The sequence below is a fragment of the Sinocyclocheilus grahami genome, unplaced genomic scaffold (genome assembly GCF_001515645.1).
Source record: "Sinocyclocheilus grahami isolate Dianchi unplaced genomic scaffold, SAMN03320097.WGS_v1.1 scaffold29.1, whole genome shotgun sequence".
Classification (NCBI taxonomy): Eukaryota; Metazoa; Chordata; class Actinopteri; order Cypriniformes; family Cyprinidae; genus Sinocyclocheilus; species Sinocyclocheilus grahami.
In genome coordinates, this window is record NW_015505208.1 from 3,060,329 (window position 1) to 3,084,307 (window position 23,979).

Below are 23,979 nucleotides of genomic sequence, written 5' to 3' on the forward strand. Positions count from 1 at the left end.
AACACTACAGGTGAATAAGGTAAAGATTTTAACTTATAGAAATGACCAGTTTATTAAATCACAGTACTTACACAGAAAATTGTTATGAAATGTTATGTTTAAAATAATGCAAATAATCTATATAAATAAATATGTGCTAATTTTACATTTCTCAAACAGAAATCTGAACATTGAATAAAGTCATGTTCGAAATTCTTGTTACATTTTTGTTAATATATTAGAGTTTTTATAGAGGGATTTGGATATCTGTTTTTTTTAAATCACTCCATAAATCACAAAATATTGTCAAAAGCCAGAAAAAAGTAAATTTTACCATGTTTTTAGGAATACAATTTTATATAAACCAGGCGGATGATATATGAACAAACTTCTCTGCAAAAACCTTCAGAATATAGACAGGAATAAAACTGAAAAGTTGTTGGGTGTACTGAAATTGAGAATTTTTGAGAAAATGGCCTTTAAACATGGCCATGATTAAGGCTCAATCCCAATTCTATTTTATACCCCTTCCCCTAAGAAAATATTGCCCTAAGAATTGGGACACCACTACTATGTCGTCACACGTCATCATACGTCGTCTAGCTCCTACAATACACACACCTATACTGGTGTGCATTAGAGTCTTTAATTACCGTTCTATATTAATGCGCTGCTTACTGACATACACACACACACACACACACAGACATATATATATATCAGAGATCGCGCAGCTCACACATCCAGGAGAAAAGATACTTGTCAACGCTTCCCCGCGACTTTTATTAATAACAGTTTAAATACTGAATAGCTACATTATATTTTCCAGCAACAAGAGGATAAAATCGCAAATCAATATTTGAGAAAAGGGTTTAGCGATTTATAATTATTGGGGGGACTAGCCCCCCTCAATGTCTACGTTGGTTATCGCCCTGATCAGACATGAAAATATGTTGTGGTACTATCGTGCAGTCTGTAATGATATGACGTTAGCAAACTTTTCAGTAACATGTCAGACGTCAGTAACATGTCCGTAAATATGAACTCACGATGGAAAGTAACATAAAACAAATGATTACTTTTCGTTAAAATATTTATTAATGCCAAAAATGCTTACATTTATGTATCTTTTTGTTCGCTCGGGCAGCCATGTTGCCGCTGAAGCCGGTTTACACTGAGATAATTCATACCCCTTCGTTTGAAGTGTGGTCCCGAAAAATCTTTGTTTGAAGGGCTGTCTGGCCCTTCCCCTTACCCCTACCCCTCCGACCAAAAGAGAATCGAGACAGGGGAAGGGCTAAGGGGTAGAATTGGGATTGGGCCTAAGTGTCAGCTGCTGATTAGGGTATTGTTTTGTTTTATATTGTCTTGTCCATTGTCCATTTTGTATCATATACTGTATTATTTGTATTTTACTTGTCTTTTTACTTTGTTGTAGTGATTTGGGTGTGAGAAAAGCACATTATAAATAAAATGTAAACAAAACATAAAAAAGATATGTATTGTCATTGAAATCTACAGATGCAAACAGAGTGTAGTAATATAAACACTGTATTTTTGTACTGTATTTTGAATACTTTCTTTACACTAGTCTGACATGTTAGGGATGCAAAATTGCCCAGTGCATAAAAAACTATGGTTTTGCCAGTAGTGTCTTGCCTTAAACGAGGGATGAATCAAAAGGATTTGTTTTGTGGTAATCAGCATTATGCCACAAATGCAGTCGACTGAACCTGACTTGTATTGAACCAAGCATTTTCCCTTTGGGAAGGCCTCAGATCCTCAAATGTCACCCGAAATCCATTCGGAGTATTTCTGTCTTTTTGTCAGATTTGTTTAGTAAAGCAGACGGAAGCATTGGTAAGTTGAGGTCCGTGACTCTGCGCTGTATAGCTGTTCGCAACTGAACAGAGTTTCTCTTCGCTGTATTACTGGGGATACCGATCCCTCCTCCCCCTCCCGTTCCTGTGTTCCTCTTCTCCTTTGCATGTCTCAGGTTTTTAATGACGAGAGCTTGTTGTCTGTGAGATGGAAACAATGGCGGTTTGGACCCATTTACTAAGAAAGGCGAGGAGCCTGTGTCAGGCGCTGTGTGGCGCGTAAGACCGACCCAAGTGACTTTTCTAGGCGTGGCTTCCTTCAGCGTTCCAGTGTGACGTAGTCGAGGTAAAGGGGAGCTTTGTGTTGTGCTTTCCATGGCACTGAGTTGGCAAGCATTGAAGGTTTTCTCTTCAATGGCCAGTAATACATCCTTAAAGCGTTGTCCCGTTCTGGGAGAAGCCCCTTTCTCGGAGTAGAACGTCTGCAACTTCTCAAACTTGTCATCAGGCTGATGTTCATATTCCAGCGCTTGATATTTGTCAGAGTAAGCCGGTCTCAGATCTTGTGGTTTGATTGATGTTTTCATTGTCTGGGAGTCTCTAGAGGTGTCTATAGTTACAGTGTCATCACAAGGGGCGGAGTCACAGAATTTGGTGCCACTCCCCTCTCTGCAGGAACACTTAGGCGGTGAGACACAAAGCATCTCCTTCTCACCGAAAGTTAAGACTGAAATATACACAGTTACAAATGCTGTCAGCTAAGTATGCATTGCATGAATTTTTTAATTAAACCAAAGTTTTAATAAGGTATGGGTCCTAAATAGGGTGACCCATTTGGCTACAGAACAGTAGATGTGATTTTGTGGGACAGTGCGGGACATGTGTGTGAGAGATAAATGTACTACTATTAGACCATGTAAATATTGATGATGACTGGACGATAACATGCTTTAAATCATCATAAATAAGCTTTGTTAATGATGACCAGCTCTGTGACTAGTTCTTAAGTGATTGCCCAGGTTCAAGTGATAGGGCACAATGTAATTTACTTGACGGGACCTATTCAGGTTATGAATTATTATAAATTAAATGAGTATCAGGCTAGTAGGTTAAAATCACATTTCATACTAAACAAAAATCTCCTTAATCAGCCAAAAAAAGTTTGTTCCTTTATTAGACTATGCAAACATTAAATGTGTTTTACTGGATTCAGTGCATCTTGAGTGCCAGTCATTTTTTTGTTGTATCTGGCAGCTTTGAGCAGGACGTTCTTATCCAGTACATGTCTAGAAGTCCTGGCTGGTGTAGCTATATTTAACTACTTAAAAAAAAAAACTCTCTACGAATGCATTGGTTGGTTATTTCCTCCACTCTAGCTAGAACATGAAGATTTCTTTTCTTTCTTTTTTTAAAATTCTATAAAATACATCAGTAATACCCCAATTGTAATTTTTAATGTCTTGAAAAAAGGTTGCTAAATAGGACTACAGAGGTTGTCAGGGACTTAAACGGCTTAATGCCAATCAGGTAAACTCATCTACTCACTCAAACTTTCCAACTTCTAGATTTTAAGATGAAAAAGCCTGAAAGAGTTGTCTTAGTGGTGGTGATGTTGAAGTTGTACAATCGTGGTGTATTTTGTTTATAGCCTAACTTCAGCTTTTTACTTCTGACAATTGTATTTAGGCTTCAAAATTCAGAAAAAGTTTGTTAATTGATTATCTGGTTGGCCTACAAAAATACACCATCATTGCAGCACTCTCTTAGTGATATAAGAAATTAATATTACCCTTAGGAATCAGCCCATCTTGTGTCTCGACCAGTATGGCCATTTCATTAGCTGTATCCACGGGCAGGGAGGAGGGGGACTCTGCTCTGTCCACTAGGCTTGGCTGCTTCGGTCTGATGGTCTCCGCTGTCCTTTTCGTGCCACTCTGGGCATCTCTGTCCTGTGACTGGCTCCTCTGGGTCTTACTGGCCTGCCTTGAGCTCCTCTCATTGGCTGCGTCACTCTGAGGAGACTAGTGAAGAAACAGTTTGTTAAATGTTTTGTGTTTACATGATCATTTTACACTGCAAAAAATGCTTTTCTAGCTTAGATCTTTTGTCTTGTTTCTGTCTTGTTAGAAAAATAATCTTGTTTTCTGTTTGAAATAAGATTATTTTTCTTATCCCATTGGCAGATTACTTATCACTTAAATTCGACTTGTTTTTTCTGAAAACGACAATAATTTTTACTTGTCTAGAAAATCCTTCTTGATTTAAGAATTTATAGATATTTTGGCTGGAAACAAGACAAAAGATCTAAGATAGAAAAGCATTTTTTGCAGTGTAGACACAAAATGGAATTCTTGAATAGAGAAGTATAGCTGGACGGTTCACCTGCTGCTGACTCTTTGCACTTGCGTTGCTTCTCCCTCTTGACAAGCCCTTGTTCAGAAGATTCCATTCACTGTTCTCTTCTCTCTGAGGACAATCATTGACATGTTAGCAGTGATCCAAAACCTAACAATTAGCCAACCTAGAAGGCATCATAGCATGTATTGTGATCAGTTTTCTCCTCCAAGATGTAGGACAAAAGAAATGCTGATAAACACACTTGTATTTAAGGATGCATCAATTTTAAAATACAGATTTTTTTTCGTGTTATGGTTAATAAACTGATCAATTATAGATAGACAGATAAATGGTTTGAAATTAAAATTCAATATTATATTGTGTGAACATAAAAATAAAATGCTAAAAACTAAAATTTATCATTTTAAATGCTATAAGCAAATTTAGGCATTACAACATTATATTGTATGTATGTTGAGATTTGATAAAGATTACATTTAACATTATTAGTATTAATTATTAGTATTTTAAAGATTTTTGAAATTTGATATTACATTTAATATCCAGTATAGGCTGACACTGACCTATGTTGGGGAAAAAACTGAATATAAAATAAAAAATGTTAAATATAAATATAAAAATATTGACCTATATCCAATGTGATACTGATATACACTACTGTTCAAAAGTTTGGGGTCAGTAAAAGTCCTTTTTTTTTAAATAAATCACACATTAAATCGATTAAAACTGACAGTAAAAACACATTCTTTTGAATTTTCTATTCATCAAAAAATCCTGAAAAAAAAACATCACCGTTTCCACTGAAGACTGGAGTAATGAAAAATATCAGCTTTGCCATCACAGAAATAAATTATTTTAAAACAGAAAACAGTTATTTCAAATTGTAATAAGATTTGACAGTATGACCGTTTTTACTGTATTTTTGATCAAATAAATGCAACCTTGGTGAGCATAAGAGACTTTTTCTGAAAACATTAAAAACTTTATGCATAAATCAAGCATGTATCATTTTACCTTCATGGTCCTCACTACTTTTTGATGCCTGGTGAGTTTTTTCAGCAGTAGATGGTAGCAAGCCAAAATGGTTGACGGCTTGTTACTGATGACAGTGTGGATGATATCAGATAGACCGTAACCTAGAGACTCAGTCATGTAGTTTAACACAGCTGTATTCAGATCCTCAGGATGCAGCCTAAAAACGTAACAAAGAACCCACTTATACAGATATCAGGAAATGCTGAATTGATTTTTCAAGATGTTTGTGTCTTTTTGTGCATCTCTATGCCTGTTCCTTAGAATTAGATTTCATTTTACAGGTACCTGTTTTTATGAGTGACAGTATGAAGGGGTCTTTTGGCATAACCCTCATTCAACCATTTATCCTCCATTGCTGCTTTTATTGCTGGCCTTTTTGCTGGTTCTGGCTCCAGGAGAGACAAGACAAACTGTACAGCCGCTAGAGAGAAATAAAGAACGAGAACACTGACATCTTGACACAGCTAAATGAGTCTCAAAACTCTGTTTTAACCTTACAGAGAAGATCTCAACACTGATTTGTCAGAGGAGTGAGTGTATTTGTGTGTGTCCGACCCAGACTGAACTTCTCAAGGTTTCTCTTACAGAAGGGCAGATCAGATTTAAGAAGCACTTTTCTCCCCTGTTCCACCTTCTCAACCTGGGGGTGGGGGGAGACTCCACAGATCAGAGTACCAGTTTGGCACTGCGCTGGCTGTGTGTGTGTGTGTGTGCACTGAGGTGAGGGTAGTGTTTGTGTCAGCAGACAGTGACGATCACATTTACTCATTCACTTAGAATGCCATTACAGGCAGCCTCAGGATGCCAACAAAATGGCATACCGTAAGCTTCTATGATAATTCAATCCACAGCACTGAGCATCTGTACCATTAAATGTTTCCTTCACTTTGATGTTCTTCTTTTTAATAAACAATGTATGTGCTGGTTCAGAGAAACAAGAGGTAATTCACCATACGTAACGAACAAACTGATCTAGTGCAATCTGCAACCCAATCGGGAAACCCGGCTGGGTTCTCTTCCACTAGCAGACATTTTGCATCATCATGTTTGTAGTGCATCTATTTTTGCGACTGGTGAATATACTCTGTTATTAATATTCATGATAATTAATATTAATGTGCTGGATCAGATGATCTCACAATCTGATTGAGAAGAAGACACTTTGAAATGCACCACTGCTCTCTTTATCTCTCATTCTTTCTAATGCTCTCTTTCTGTATCTCATCTTGATGTAGAAACCTTTAGGAATAAATCTTCAAGTATATGAATATGTGTGGGGTCAGTAAGATTTCTTTTATTGTTTTTGAAAGAAGTTTCTTATTGTCATCAAGGTGACATTTGTTTGATCAAAAATACAGTAAAAACAATTTATTCATTTATTTAAAATATAAAATGATATATAATAAAAATTCTACAATTATATTATATAGTCTTTACTGTGTGTAAATATACAGTATATATATATACAGTATATATATATATATATATATATATATATATATATATTGCTCCATTATTTTGGCCATTATTAAAAAACTAATAAACATTTTATTAGATCAATAAAAAGTAAACGTCTTTAGAAAGTCAATGGAAAATTCAATGGAAAGTGTGTGTTTACTTTACCTTTGCTGATGTCTGATGGTATTGCACTGATTTCTCCATTCACCATTTTCAGATGAAGCTGCTTAATATTGAAGGGCTCCACCGTAAATGGCAGAGTGCCAGTCAACATGGCAAACATGCTCACACCCCTACACATACACACAGAAACACACAAAATCTTCATCAACTGCCAGCATTAAAAAGAAACCCATCTTCATTAAAACAAAAAAAACAAAAAAAGTTAATGCATACTACATACATATGGAAGACATCCACATATACTTTGTGTACTCACACAGACCACACATCCACTTTAGGCCCGTATTTCCTGTGGGCCAGCAGTTCAGGAGCCGCGTAAGCAGGACTGCCACACTGAGTGTTCAGCAGCTCCAGAGAGAGAGAATCTGCCTTCAGGGTGTTACTCAGACCAAAGTCTGCACACAAACACACTCATATGTTAGTGTGCATGCATACATTATACTGATACAGAAACTTTAAATAGCAGACTATATGTAGACAAATTATAAGTAGCTTTTTTCTTTCTTAAACATACGTAATATACAAATCATCCAGATTTCAGAAGCCTTCAATGAAATATGTGAATACAAGGATGGAGACAGAGAACCATGGAACTGACTCATTCAGTCACATCACAGCGATTATTATGACCATATCTTGAGTTGTGATATTCCTCATTTGTAAGTGGCTTTGGATAAAAGCGAAGCGACTTATTGTAAATGAGATGTGCCTCCTGTGTGCTTACTTTGTTTACACTACTGTAACCATAATGGTTGGTCATTCTCAGAGGTCAAAGGTCAAGCTACTGATGTATTACAGTAGGAATACTTTGACAAAAAACTTTCCTCCGATTAAAAGATGTATATTTATGTAAAAAGGGTCAAACGGCAAGACACACGCACCTACTATCTTAATGTTGTTGTACTCATCCAGCAGGAAGTTCTCAATCTTCAAGTCCCTAGTTAACAAACACAAAATTCACAGATGAAGGAGGTTAGTTAAAAAAAAAAAACATAAAGTAGGGTAATTCTGATACCATGCTCTAAACTACGGAGCCCCTAAAGGGACATGTTGGTGGAAAAAAAATTTGGGGTGGGAGGAATTTTTTTTTTTGCGTTCCCTGGAGAAACATTGCGTTCCCTCGCAAAACTTTTGCGTTCTCTCGCAAAGATATTTTGCATTCCCTCGCAAAACTTTTGCGTTCCCTAGCAAAACTTTTGCGTTCTCTTGCAAAACCAGTTGAGTTCGGACAAACACTTCCAAAAAAAAAGTTAGTGGTTCATACAGCTCATACGTTCACAATGGAGCGGTTCATAGAGCTTTATTTTAATCTTGGACTCAAGTTCACGTACAGTCAGCATTGTTTATAGTTTAAGGCACGGTTTCGGGGGATTCTAAAAACGCTTAATGTGGCTTAATGTACTATAACAGTGACATTGGAGGCACAATTCACTATTAATAAATACTATTAATACTAAAAACAATTGTAATATTAATATCCTTATTAATAGCATTACTATCAGTAAAGCAGATAGCCATGAATGCAACGTTAAGCTTTTTCTCTCCCATAGAATATAGGACGGTATAAAACCAAAATATGGTACACAGTTTATTAATAAAATATAGCCTATTATGCACAGGAAAGCAGACAAGCCCAGAATAGCTATAAACAAGCCAAAACCTAATTTAAAGCAATTTCAAATATTGTCCCTTAATGGAAAATGTGTGACTGAGGTCTAAGTGAGGGTACTCAGAAGAATGTTAGGCTAAATGCCCTAGGGGGTACGCCATTGTAAAAGGTTTGAGAACCACTGGCTTAATGGATTACTGCGTTGATTGCCTGTAGTATATTTTTAATAAAACAAAAATTTGGGCTTTTTATATCACTGTCTTCTTATATTAAGCCACGTTAAGCGTGGTTTTCTATAGGGAATAAAATGCTTATGCAATTCAGCTCATATGGGCTCATCTGTTTGCATGTACGCAAAATATATTTTTAATCATTCTAATCTTTTTTAACCACCGTCTTCATTAAGCCGCGTCTTCTGTATGAGAGGAAAACGCTTCTGTTCTTCTGGGCTTACCTGCTTTCATGTATAATTAATTTATTAATAAACTGTATACCGAATTCGGCCTTTTTATACCTCTGTCTTAGTCCATTAAAGCATTTTCTTCCTATGGGGGATACACTTAAAAGTGCTATTAATAGCTTAACGGGCTATTCTGCTTGTCTGTATGCTTTATTAATAAGGTGTGTACTGAATTTAGTCATCCAGCGTTTTACATTAAGCGTTTTAGAATGTCCCAAAACCGTGCCTTGATAAGCATGGACTGACTATTTTGTCCAAGTTCAAAATAAAACTCTACGAACCGCTCCATTGTGAACATATGGGGCTGTATGAACCACTACAATATGTAAAGTAAACAGGAAGTGTTTGTCCGAATTCAACTGGTTTTGCAAGAGAATGCAAACGTTTTGCGAGAGAATGCAAAAAATCAAAAAAATATTTTTTCCTCCCACCCCAAATTTTTTCACTCACTCAGATTTTTTCCCACCACCATGTCCCTTTAGGGGCTCCGTACTAAACATAGTTACTTACTTCTGCATAAAAGTACATTTTCAGTTTTCATTTTAATTTTAGTTCAAGTTTTAGTAGTGTTACATTATGTGCTTTTGTCATTTTAGTTATTGTTTTTCCATTTAATTTAATTTTTATTTACATTTTAGTTTTAGGAGTTTTAGTACTAGCAACATTTTTAATTTCCATTTTAGTGTAGATTTTTTCATTTTAGTTTAGATCATAAACATCTAAACATCTAATTTTATTCTCACCAAAAGCACATTTTTAGTAGTTTTAGTTAACAATAACAGCACTGTTCTCCATAGAAGCACAAAATGCTTTTAGGGCCAACTTTCACTCAGATTTTAATTGTGATAATACAATGTATACAAAAAAGAATGCAAAATCGATGTATTTTTACTAGTGTTCTCATATTTTGGGACCCTACTTTTCACATATACTAAAATTAACACTCGCCAAGCACCAAATGCTAGTAGAAATCGGCGTTGGCAAATTAAGCATTAGCGTTAGTTCTGGCAGGTCACATGAGTCAAGCTTGCATCAGCTGATCACATCTACCTATAGGAATACGACACCTATCGCAGCATTCCTATATAAGCTATATTCAGTATTATTCAGCAGCTTTTCAGGTTCAGCAGCTTTTCAGCTTGCTCAGGAGCAAATTACCCTCCTCCATCCCCAGCTCCTCCTTTCGCCACAGTCAGGACTTGGCTTTCTAATATTCCTTGCTAATCATACTCCTTTATTTTGAATAAAGTGTTACACTTAAATATCATTAAGTACATTAATGATATCTGCCTTATTCTAATTATGTTTTGTTAACCCTAGGGGGGTTATTATTGCTGCTCTCCCTGCTCATTCAGGACAGACTGCATGGATGGGCAGGGAGTTTTTTACCCAGAACAGAACCATACTGCCAAACCAAACTTTATGCTAAGTATCTATCATTTTGACGATAGTGGTCCTGACAGAATTATATGTAACCATGTCAGTCGCCAGTTGGCGGGTAAAACTTTACGAAATATAACAAATGCAATGTAGTGAGAACAACAGCCAGTTTTTAAAGAGATTCGATGTTTCTGATTTAAGCAAATAAAATAACATTTTCCGAAGACCAGATCACCGTGATTAGTTGTTCTGTCATAAGCGACAAGAGCGAATTAAATAATCGGATACAAATGGGCTGATAAGCCTAAAGTCAGAGCAGTGTGATGGCCCACTTGTCCCTAGACACGGTTCTAATAACTTTTACCTGAGAAGATATTGCTTCTTCATTTCGGAAGATTAACTTTTCCCTTCTTTATTCTACAAAAGCCGAGAATGTGGCAACATATACCTGGGGTTACACTACCTAAACGGTGCAGAGAAGTAGGCTATAGTTTGAAAGGTTGTGCGCGTTCGGCTGTACACATACACTGAGCCGTTTCAGACAGCGCACCAGGGGCCTCATTTATAAAACGTGTTTACGCACAGATTTGATCTTAGAGTGTGCATACACTAAAATCCTCGGTAACGTTCATATTTATAAAAACGGTCTTTGACGTGAAAAGTACTTACCGTTACGTCAGGGTCTGAGCAGACGTACGCACTTTTTTTGTGGCAAAGTCGGAGTACTGCAGCTATTTGAACATATAAACTGCAATAATAATAAAAGCGGTGTACGTGCAAGCATCGAATTCATCATAAACAACAAAGATGCAGTGTAAGAGATTAATTGTGCAGTGTAGTCAGATTTTTTTATTAACGGGAGGTTTTGCGAGATTAAACTGACCTTTTTAGCAGCCTAATGTTGAGAGTTCTTTACTTGCTTTCTGTACACAGTTTATTCCATGTTGTTGTTTTTTTATTATTTTATTTTACAAGAGAACTTACTAGTAATGCGTAAAATAGAAAAAAAAAATGCAGAAACATCTCCGACTGTTTTGTTTGTGTAGCCTATAAATATAGGCCTATGTCATGCAATAATGGTTTAAATATATTCTATTCAATAACATTGTTAACTGTTTTTATTTATAACATCTGCTGCTTTGCTTCTGTGAAAATGAATAGAGACATCAGCCTTAAACTTTGTTTTTGTCATTTACATCAGTAACATTTGCATAAAATACACTATATATTTTGTGTCAGTACATTAATGGCACATTTGAGCAGCTTTAGTAAACTGTGTAAATATAAAGAAATGTCAAATCACATGCACATGTTTTTTTCAGACCGGAGACCATAATCGTGTAATAATTAATTTTATTATGATATGAAACTTCCAATTTTTCTTTCAATAATGTTTTTTTTTTTTTAAAGTTTTGCAAGAATTTCGTGATACTAAACGTTTTATTAGTTGTCATACCAAGTGATTTTAAAAGTAGGATGGCTCACTTTTTATAAGATGACTGTAGGAATAAAATATAATTTTTCAAAAATTTTATTTTACCATTTTTTTCTTATGCTCTAAACAATGTAATGACATGAAAAAATACTAAATTCACAAAGCTTTTTATTTCTGGTTCTCATTAAATAAAAAGCGCTCCCGCACGAACCTCTACCTCCGCAAGCAGGACCTCAATTTCAGACTCAGTAACGTTTTTATTTTTCTTTGTGCTCATCATTCTAAAGCATAGAAATTCGGATATTGGCGTGTGCTCTTTTATATGGTAATGTCATTAATTAGGGGGCGGAGATCTGACACCAGTCAGCTGCGCACAATTTCAAGATCATTTGCGATTTATAAATGTCACATCTGGAAGAGAGGCGTACGCACGTGTTTTTGTGCACACGTTCGTTTTCTCTGAATCGCACTTACGCCCTTTTGAGAAATGATCTCAGAACATATTTAGGACGGTTTATACGAAACATTTTATAAATGAAGCCCCCGAAGCGCATCAACGGACAAAAACACACAATTATATCAAAATATAATATAATCGGTTTTGGCGTGTTACCTCGTAAACGTAGTCTTAAATGAGTTATAAAGTCGTAAATGACCGTAAAGAGTTTGGAGAAAATAAGATATGTGGCAGATCCGCGTCATGTGCATCAGGTTTTAAAGAGACAGCGCTGCATTTAAAGTAAAACCTGCTAAAGTCTGTGATTGATGTAAATCAAAGAACAAAAGAAAAAGAGAAATCACTCGACTGCTCTAGTCGCTGATTAACTTTTGTAGCTTGAATAAAGATTAATCTGTATAGTTTATGCATATACAATTTATAGTTTATGTGAAAATTGTTTTAAAATCACTTAATATTTCAGATCCTATTAAATGTTCAAAATAATGGCTTTCAATTATACTGTAATGTTGAATGGCTATAATTAATAGGGAAAATTGAGGGAAAATGCATTTAATAGAGACACCAGTGGCAGTATTGGTATCAATTCTTCATTAATAATAGGCTACTTAGTAAAAAGATGCCATTAAAAACAGATTTAAAATATACTATCTTTATGTTGTTTCTACATTAATTTGGAGGTTCAATGTGAAATTATGACAATATAAAAATGAGATTAATCATGATTAACTACAGACAAATGTGTGATTAATAATTTTTTTTAATCGATTGAAAGACAGCACTAATCTTAATCTTTTATAGATTTTAGATTTCAATTTCATTTCTAATTTTATAGGTTCCCCCCAGATAGACATCAGGACGGCCCCCACCCCCTTGGCCCCGTTCAAATTTTCAGTTCGATAATCTGGCCCTCAAATGAAGCTAATTGAATAGCACTGCTCTAATTCATTAACATACAGTAGGTGCGAAAAAAAAGAAGCACCACATACTGCAAACTGAGTATGTGTGAAACAGGCGTAACGATGGCCTGCTCTGTTTGCCGAAAACATACAAAGGACAAGAATCTCAAAGTTTTTATTTTTATTTTTTGTAGTAGTAATGACTTCCTGTTTTTGCAAAAAGTTTCATGGCCGGTAAAAGAAAGTTTTGGCTGGTAAATGTTATCACGCCACTGGCCATTGGCAGGCTTGGCAAAAAGTTAGTTTTAGGCCCTGTGTACATACAGTATATATAAACACCAGTGTTGGAAGTAACGCATTACAAAAGTAATAATATTACAGTAGTATATTACTTTTAGCTGTAACGCAGTAATATAACGCATTACTAATCCAATTTGGGTAATATTATTACTCGTTACAATCTCAGTAATGCAAGTTACAACAACATATTTTAACTCAAAATGAAGTGGTGAATTTACTAACACCGCAAAACAGCACCAGATAAAAAATATATTCTGCAGGTAAAATAGTTTGTCTATTTCCTGTTGCTGGAATTAAATGGTTGAGATGACTGCAGAGATGGATTCTACATTTGTGAGATGGACACACTCCTGTTATTTTCAGTTCATCGGAGAAAAGGATAAGAATGCATAGTCAAATGCAATATGTGCGACACCAAACTCTCAACATGGAGAAATAGCACGAGTAAAACCTGGAAACACCTGGACTGTGCCACTAACACTGAGCTATTGGAGAGCTGCGGGGTCGGAGAAGAGAAAAAGGCGGCGGACGAGCACAGACCACCAACAAAAATTAAGTTTAACTAAAAGAAACAAAATCTGTTTTTATTAAATCATAGTATACTATATATAAAATGAATGAATGTGCAAAATATTTAACTTAGCCTAATTAACAGATTAACTTAACGAAAGGAAAAGACTGAGACATAGGCTATGCTGCTGAGTTTGGTTCATATGCTATTTGTGTGGCGCGGCGCTCTACGAAAGTCCACCGAAAGGAAACCGAGATGACAGAAATAAAGTAAACACATTGCAGTTTCGAATGATCTGTATGACCAAAAATAACAGAGTATTTTTATGTTGTTTGTTTCCGCTGATCGATCGCGCCGGTGCCACCTCACACACACACATACAACATTGCAAACGTTGCCGCCTATTCATTATCAGAATAAAATACAGTCAACCAAACATATAGATACACTGTTTAATTTAAATAGTGCGTAGCCTACTGCATAGTACAATCCGTGCCGATCAGCCTGAGCTCGGGCCAAACACACATTTGCTCATGTGACGAGGATGTTTTTTAAGTGACGTGACATGTGGCCCATACTTGGAATTAGTGCTCTGCATTTAACCCATCCAAAGTGCACACACACAGCAGTGAACACACACACCATGAAAACACACCCGGAGCAGTTGGGGGTTCGGTGCCTTGCGCAAGGGCACCTCAGTCATGGTATTGAAGGTGGAAGAGAGCGCTGTACAGTCACTCCTCCCACCTGCAATCCCTGCCGGTACGAGACTCAAACCCGCAAACCTTTGGGTTTCGAGTCCGACTCTCTAACCATTAGGACCATATAATAAATAATAGTTTAGCATTCAAATACATCGCAAATATGAACACATTTAATTGGATTAATGCCGAATGAGAGAGGTAGGCTGCGCGAGAACGCCGTTTGCTTTCAGTTTCGCATTGAATTAGCATAATTCATTTTGGTTTGTTTAGCAACTTGTATTTTTCATTCTTGTTTTCTTCTGAAACCATTCAAAATAGCCTATAGGCTAGGTATTGTGTTTATTGTTAGTACATGATAATATTTCGCTTTATTTACCGGTGTTATTTATGAATGTAATAATGCGATTGGTGCTTATATTTTTTTTACCTAAACTACAACGTAACATTAATGTAGACCTACATACCGGTATCTAAATATGATTTCATATATGTTATGCCATATAGACCTACCACATTACCCTCCACTGGATGTAGAATGAGCAGCAATAAACTACATTTTGGCATTTTATAATACTTCTGTGAATATTTTGGTGAAAGTTTTAGCTGTTTAGCTGTAACGCAGTAATATAACGCATTACTAATCCAATTTGGGTAATATTATTACTCGTTACAATCTCAAGTTACAACGTTACAACAACATATTTTAACTCAAAATTAAGTGGTGAGGATTCTACATTTGTGAGATGGACACACTCCTGTTATTTTCAGTTCATCGGAGAAAAGGATAAGAATGCATAGTCAAATGCAATATGTGCGACACCAAACTCTCAACATGGAGAAATAGCACGAGTAAAACCTGGAAACACCTGGACTGTGCCACTAACACTGAGCTATTGGAGAGCTGCGGGGTCGGAGAAGAGAAAAAGGCGGCGGACGAGCACAGACCACCAACAAAAATTAAGTTTAACTAAAAGAAACAAAATCTGTTTTTATTAAATCATAGTATACTATATATAAAATGAATGAATGTGCAAAATATTTAACTTAGCCTAATTAACAGATTAACTTAACGAAAGGAAAAGACTGAGACATAGGCTATGCTGCTGAGTTTGGTTCATATGCTATTTGTGTGGCGCGGCGCTCTACGAAAGTCCACCGAAAGGAAACCGAGATGACAGAAATAAAGTAAACACATTGCAGTTTCGAATGATCTGTATGACCAAAAATAACAGAGTATTTTTATGTTGTTTGTTTCCGCTGATCGATCGCGCCGGTGCCACCTCACACACACACATACAACATTGCAAACGTTGCCGCCTATTCATTATCAGAATAAAATACAGTCAACCAAACATATAGATACACTGTTTAATTTAAATAGTGCGTAGCCTACTGCATAGTACAATCCGTGCCGATCAGCCTGAGCTCGGGCCAAACACACATTTGCTCATGTGACGAGGATGTTTTTTAAGTGACGTGACATGTGGCCCATACTTGGAATTAGTGCTCTGCATTTAACCCATCCAAAGTGCACACACACAGCAGTGAACACACACACCATGAAAACACACCCGGAGCAGTTGGGGGTTCGGTGCCTTGCGCAAGGGCACCTCAGTCATGGTATTGAAGGTGGAAGAGAGCGCTGTACAGTCACTCCTCCCACCTGCAATCCCTGCCGGTACGAGACTCAAACCCGCAAACCTTTGGGTTTCGAGTCCGACTCTCTAACCATTAGGACCATATAATAAATAATAGTTTAGCATTCAAATACATCGCAAATATGAACACATTTAATTGGATTAATGCCGAATGAGAGAGGTAGGCTGCGCGAGAACGCCGTTTGCTTTCAGTTTCGCATTGAATTAGCATAATTCATTTTGGTTTGTTTAGCAACTTGTATTTTTCATTCTTGTTTTCTTCTGAAACCATTCAAAATAGCCTATAGGCTAGGTATTGTGTTTATTGTTAGTACATGATAATATTTCGCTTTATTTACCGGTGTTATTTATGAATGTAATAATGCGATTGGTGCTTATATTTTTTTTACCTAAACTACAACGTAACATTAATGTAGACCTACATACCGGTATCTAAATATGATTTCATATATGTTATGCCATATAGACCTACCACATTACCCTCCACTGGATGTAGAATGAGCAGCAATAAACTACATTTTGGCATTTTATAATACTTCTGTGGATATTTTGGTGAAAGTAACTCAAAAGTAGTATAACGCATTACAATTCAGAGACAGTAATATTGTAATGTAACTAATTACTTTCAAAAGACAGTAACAAGTAATATATAATGTATTACATTTTGGAAGTAACTAGCCCAACACTGATAAACACCCATATGGGTCCAGCTGAAAGGGGAACTCAGATCACCTCACTTCATGTGTGGAAATACATGACCAGCCAAGAACCTCTAGCAGCACACAAAATGTAATGAAAAATGTGAATTAAGAGGGGTTTTGTATTAAAGAACAGAGCTACGAGACTTATTGTTGGTGATATCACAGCTTGGTGGTCCTGGATGTTCAGTCAGTCTGCCAAGTTTTACTTTTACACTCTCCCCTCTCTTTTTTCTTTTATCTTACTCCCGCCTTCTCCCTTTCTTTCCACTTCATAATAAACACTCACTTTGATGACCGCACGCTCCTCACATTTAATATGAAATTGTATGAAAATCTTATAAAAATATCATAGCCCTCAAAGTTATTTTCATTTCTCTCCATTTTTACTGACATGGCTGACATCTCAAAGCCCAATGGGCGGCCTAATGTTCTTCAACTCACACACACATACAGACGCTGTCTCTAAAATGTCCAAATTACAAAGAATTGTTGAATAACTATTTTAAATCTGCCCGTATTAAAATTCTCTGACAGACATGACGTGTATTGGGGAAAACTGGACCGCTGTCCAGCAGTTTGACTGGTTAGTAGAGACTCAAAGGCATAGAGTGAGTGTTTGTGGAGCCAGTTGATAAAATAGTTTGATTTGGGTTGATTAATGCCATTCGAAGTGGATGAACTTTTGAACTGAAATGGACATGAACCCACATGCTCCCTTCGTTACCATAGGGACTGTATATGTTGACTAACCCCGCGGGTAGTCAAGTGCGTGTGTATGTGTGTGTAGGCTGATGAACATCTTTGATCCTTGACATACTCTAATAAAGGCCCTTTACTGAGGGGATTGTGCGTGACACAGACCTCAGCGTTATGAAGCTTCATCCTGGGACTCCATTAGTAAGGAAGTCAGTGAATGATGTGTTAACCATAGTGGCTCTGGCTGATGATGTCATGAGAAGCTAATGGCATTCCCACTCTTGCCTCAATTAGGCTTCACTGCCAGACCAAAGAACCACACACACACACACACACACACACACACACACACAAACATTAACGAGGACACACCTTAGACTTCTATTGTTTTTATATTATATAATTAATTTTTATATTCATACATTAATCTAACTATACTACTACAGACTAACTATAACCTACCCCTAAAGAACATAAGGTGTTGTTAAATATATTATATAAATTTAAAAAATGCATTTATATTATCAAGATAGTACTTTTATATAAATTATGTACAATTATAAGAATATACAATTATATAAAAATCCAAAATTTAAAATATTAACAAATAAATCAAATTTAATTTGAAATTAGTTTTAAAAAATATTGTTTATTATAATCCTTATTATTAATAATTACTTGTATTAATAATCTTTAATGTATTAAATTTAAGTAAACCCACACTCACTTTTTTTATCATTCTTATATTGTTTTTAGTTTCAATATTTTTTATATTTACATGTTAATCTAATTATAAATACTACAGACTAACTATAATATAAGACAAAAACATTTTATTATTTTATAACATTTTAAATATATAAATCAATTATATAACATTCTAAAAATTAAAACCATTAATATTTTTTCTTATTATTAAAATAAGATGCTAAAGAGAAATAATTTTATATTAGTAATATTTAATAGTTTTTATTTATTCATTGGATTTTTTCCCCTCAAAAAATCCCCAGACTAACGGCAAATAAATCAACACACATATACTTGCTCTTTGATTTCATCCATTTTCACACACTCTTCTCTCTATCTATGACACATGGCACTTCATTATTTTAAGGCTCTTATAACTAGAATCCGCTATACAGCTTAGCACCCTCTCAACGTTTTCCTTTCTTTTTTTCCTAGTGCTACCCCACTTTCCCTACATCCCTTACAAACTATATGATCTCAACACTTAATTTTTGTGGGTCCAATTGTGTCATTGTGCAAGAATTTCCACTCATTACCTGTGAACTATCCCGTGCCGGTGCAGGTGTTCCACTGCAGACAGTATCTGGCGAGTGTACCTGCGGACCTCTCTCTCCTCCAGCCGTTTGCGTTCACAGATTCGATCCATAAGGTCTCCTCCTCCACACAGCTCCATGGCCATGTAGTAGCAGTTCTCCGTCTCCAACGTCTCCAGCAGCAAGACGATGTTGGGGTGGCGGATCAGCTGGTGAATCCGGGGTTCACGCTTCATGTTTTTTAAAACGTATGAATCCTGACGAGCCTTTTTCTTATCTATCACCTTGATCGCCACCTGACAGACAGCGAGAGAAACAGAGTCATTATCTGTCATTTTAGTATCAACTTTGTCTCAGATGTTTCTCTTAAAATTTATTAGAAGAAATTAATATATACAGTAAGTTGGAAGAGCCATAAAATTTAATCTGAGAAGTGGATGACTTTATTTACTCTTTTTAATCAATCTTTATTAATCTCATTGCTGTCTAGGAGAAGAAAAAAAATCAAAAGATCTCACTTGATTTTTATTTTCTATGGGACATTTTTCCTGTGTCTATAGTAAATAGAAAATGTCTATAGTATTTGGTATATTATATCAAAACTTAGTGATTTAGTTTAGTTTGCTGTGTTTAATGGCAGAGCTGTAGCATGGCACAAAACTATAGCTCAAAATCCCTCGCTTTAACTCCATGATAATAATTTACATTCTCAAATTCTAGGACTGAGCTGGGGGTGATGTGTGCTTATGTATCACCACAGCAACCAGTTCAAGAAAACAGAGTGGTCAGGAAGGGCTCAGTGATGTGTATAAGAGCTGGTAACATACACACGCACACAGGCCACAATTACTGACCCATGAAAGCTCAGGTCACCACAGTGAGAAGAGGAGGACTCCTCTCTCTCTCTCTCTCTCTCTCTCTCTCTCTCTCTCTCGCTCTGTTTGTCTGTCATGATGAACCCAGAGGTTTTCCAATTTCCCCAGAACATTTCTAGGCATCTAATAGATATTCTATAATGATACTGACATAAGAGATAATGGGGATAAAATAATTAATTAAAGATATTAACAAATGTATTGAATTTAATTTAAACTGAGTTTTTAAATTATTATTTTTAATATAATTAATATTATAATATAATTATTAGGTTTAATATTAATAATAATTGTATTGATTTATAAACATTACTTATTAAATCCAAAATGTATCCCCAAACTATAACTCACACATACTCAATTTTTTAGGCATCTTATAAAATATACTCTGTATTGATATTGGCAATATGTATTCCTAAATAAATAAATAAATACTAATACATTTTTAAATAAATACATAAATAATGTAATTTATATGTAAACAAAAATGTATGCACACAATATAATCATATGCAATTACAGTCACATGATTTATCTAAAATACCATGACAAAATTTAACCATGCTTTTTCACTCATCTTCCAATAACACTGGAGTAGGCACACGTGAAACGATAACTGTAAAGTACAATTTCTGCAGGCTCTAAACGCAAATCACTGAAACAATGACAATCATACCATTACAAATCATTACAAACTATTACAAACAAAGACATCTGTTATAACTTAGTCACCAGTGAAGTCTGCAGAGTAAATACACACTATTTAGAATGATAAAAAATCATCAGATCTATTACACGACCAAAATGAATACCAACAGCCAACGCACAATTCATGATCACCCCCAAACATAAAATGCCTTATATAATAATTAATGTCTCTAAGAGTGTGAGTGTGTTCGTGTGGATGGATTATTACTGCGGTGCGTGTCAGAGATTAGGCAAGACGGAGTCGCTATGAAAGCTGAGAGAGCGAGACAGCATGAAAAATGGATGACAGCCCTTCAGCGCACTGATGACTGACACCCTTAGTGTGTGACACTGTGCCTTTGATTGACAGGCGTCTGCGTGCAAGAGACTGTTACCTTCTCTCCTGTACTGATGTGCATGCCCAGCATAACCTTGGCGAATGAGCCCTTGTTGATCATTTTGCCCACCAGGTAGCTGCCCACACGCTTAGTGTGAGGAAAGTTTTGGAGCAGGTCACGGGGCACTTTTCCAAAGCAGGGAGTTGCCGCCTGCTCCAGCTCCCCTGAATCTGTCATGCTCCCATCCAGAGATGACTTCATCACAGCCGGCATGATGCCAGTGATGTCCGTCTGCTAGCAGATCCACAGGACGATACCGAGGATGGAGGAAGACAGGTTGGCGAGAAAGGAAGGGCATGTGTGAGGGAGGCCGGTCTCATTGGTTCTTCTTTTGCTGTTGGTGTTTGTCTGTCTTGTCAAGAAGGGGAATATCCAGTCTTCGCTCCTCTCATGTGTTTTTCTATAGTCCAGATGCTGATCCACAATCACATGCTGTGTGTTGGGACCATGTTTCTGTCTTTTACTTGTCTCTAGCCTCAGATCTACCTCGCTTTATCAGTCTTTTTCATCTAGACTGTCTCTTCTCTGTCCAATGGAAGGTTCTTCTGTCACTCTGGTTAGTTCATGCACCCTTGTCTTTGTGTGTGTGTGTGTGTGTGTGTGCTGGTAGATAATTAACTGTATCTGGTCTCAGGTTGATGCTGTGAGCCTAGCGTAGTGAGAGGACACACTACACCGTAATGACCCCCCACCTACACGCACACACACACACAGAACATAAACTGGAAAAAAAAAACAGTTCTAAAAAATTATGTTACAAAGTCCTAAAATATACTATAAGCACACAAGCATGGTTTTTACTGTATTTACTTCTATACTTCTACTCACTTTATATAATAAAGTGAGTAGGAGTAGACTTTCTATGATAAATATAATATAATAATTAGTGTGATTAATCGCATCCAAAATAGTTTTTGTTTATATAATATGTGTGTGTACTGTGTATATTTATTATGTATATATAAATACAGACACATACAGTATATATTTTGAAAATATGTACATGTATTTACAAGCATATATTTATATTCATATAATTTGTATTATATATATATATATATATATATATATATATATATATATATATATATATATATATATATATATATATATATATATATAAAAAATACTTTTTTTCTTAAATATATACATGCATGTGTGTGCATGGGCATTTATATATACATAATAAATATACACAGTAAACACACATATATTATGTAAACAAAATCTTTTATTCTGGATGTGATTAATCGTGATTAATCATTTGACAGGTTTAAATATTAAATACAATATAATATATATTTCCTTTTTTATATATTTTTTATATATTTTCTTCTGTCAAATTAATTATTTTCCTTTATTTTTATGAGAAACATAACATTTAAAGATTACTTATTATATTACTCATTTTTTTCAAACGCATTTTAATTACATTTTGTATGTGTGTTATTTGTATGTTTTAGTCCATAGTATTAAATTAATAAATAAATATGAAAAAATATATTTAAAAAAAACAAGTTTAAACAACAATTAAATAAATATACAGTTTGACACATGCAGCACATTTTTTAGATACCTGTCAAAACATTTTTACAGTGTAGAATTTTTTTTTTTTTTTCACACTTTATCAGCCAACATCTTTTTATGTACAATAATTTTCATATATTGTTAGAATAACATTCTTTTTGTAGGAGCTTGTCTCTCAAAGGTCCAGTAATATATTTCTTGGATATCATCAACAGAGACTAATATCCTCTACCACACTAGAAATTAAATCATGAAGGAAATAAACACCCCATTAATCACACAGTCTCATATTGCCCAATAATAATCTTGGGATATAAGTAAGATGTCTAAAACCTCTTGAATGAGGCTGTCAGATTTCATTGGTTAATAATGTCATGCTGTAATGAGGGGCTTGTCAACGCGACCATCACTTGAGATCCTGCTATGACAATGAGGAAGAAACAGCCATATTGATATTAATATCATAAATGGCTTTAGAAAGAGAAGTACACATCTATGTGATTGGTTTTGGCCTTGGACCAGAGTGTGTTAGTAGGGGTCTGTGTGCTTGAATGAGAGGCTATTGTTGGATAAGTGTGTGGTTGGGGTCAGGTTTCTTTATTTCTTATTCGCTCACTCCATTCATCCACCGGAGAGGGAGATGAACTGAGCAGCAAGGGGCTGGAATCTGAGACCACCATACTACACACACACACACACACACACAGTCATATATACATTGCAGCACAGTAAAAATCTCTCCTTCGTATCTACTCTATCCACTCTGAGAAAACAAAGAGAGACCCTTAAGCTGTGTGTGCATGTGCCTCAAAGGTTTTATATCCATGGTTCAAAGCAGGCCATGACAACAAGAGCCAGAAAGTGCAAACACACAGACGCTCAGAACAGAACGCCTTGCGTTCACCCCCAAAATATGTGTTCCAGCCTCGAGGCTTTGGCAAAACACTGCGCGGTCAAATTAATAGTGCTGAAAACCTCCGTCCATTTCCTGCTCTGTAAGAAACCAATCCCCAGCAATCCATTAAAGCATATCTTAACACTAAATAACCTTTTAAAAGCCTGCTGGAGCATCCATGTGCTAACATGCTAATCTTCATGAGGAGGCCTCATAGCAGGATGTCAGCAGAAACATTGCTGTGCAAAATGAGCTATCATTGAAAAACATGAAGTAAACAAAGTACAGAAAAGCGTAGCTGGTGGTTCAAACAAATGTGCAGTCTGTTCTCTTTAACTGTTATTAAAAGGAGTTAATATAAGAATTAAAAGGAGACTTTTATGTTCCACAGAAACAGAAAGTGAAACAGATTTGGAACAACATGAGGATGGTAAGTAAATGATTCACTTGTAATATTTAAAATGGTTGATTTGTATTTTTTATTTTAACTTTTTTTGACAGATTTGAATTTTTATAATAAATAATATGTTTGTTAAATAATATTATATTATTTGTCATATAATATAAATATTTATTTCTTTAGTATAAATATGTATTAATATATAAACAAATGATAATTTACTGATAATTTATCATTTATTTATTATTATTAGAAGATAATTATCAGCTTATCT

At 35.6% G+C, this 23,979-nt stretch overlaps 1 protein-coding gene across 1 annotated transcript; it reads right to left on the reverse strand.

The window, feature by feature from the left end:
- Nucleotides 1-1,768: 1,768 nt before the first annotated feature.
- Nucleotides 1,769-21,096, reverse strand: LOC107571650 (hormonally up-regulated neu tumor-associated kinase homolog A). Its single transcript, XM_016257987.1, has 10 exons — nucleotides 20,881-21,096; nucleotides 18,927-19,219; nucleotides 7,715-7,770; nucleotides 7,090-7,228; nucleotides 6,816-6,943; nucleotides 5,478-5,613; nucleotides 5,172-5,349; nucleotides 4,182-4,265; nucleotides 3,589-3,820; nucleotides 1,769-2,526 (listed from the first exon to the last, which is right to left on the reverse strand). Exons 1-10 carry the CDS (start codon nucleotides 21,094-21,096, stop codon nucleotides 1,769-1,771), a joined length of 2,220 nt encoding a protein of 739 aa, XP_016113473.1.
- Between the last annotated feature and the right edge of the window lie 2,883 nt (nucleotides 21,097-23,979).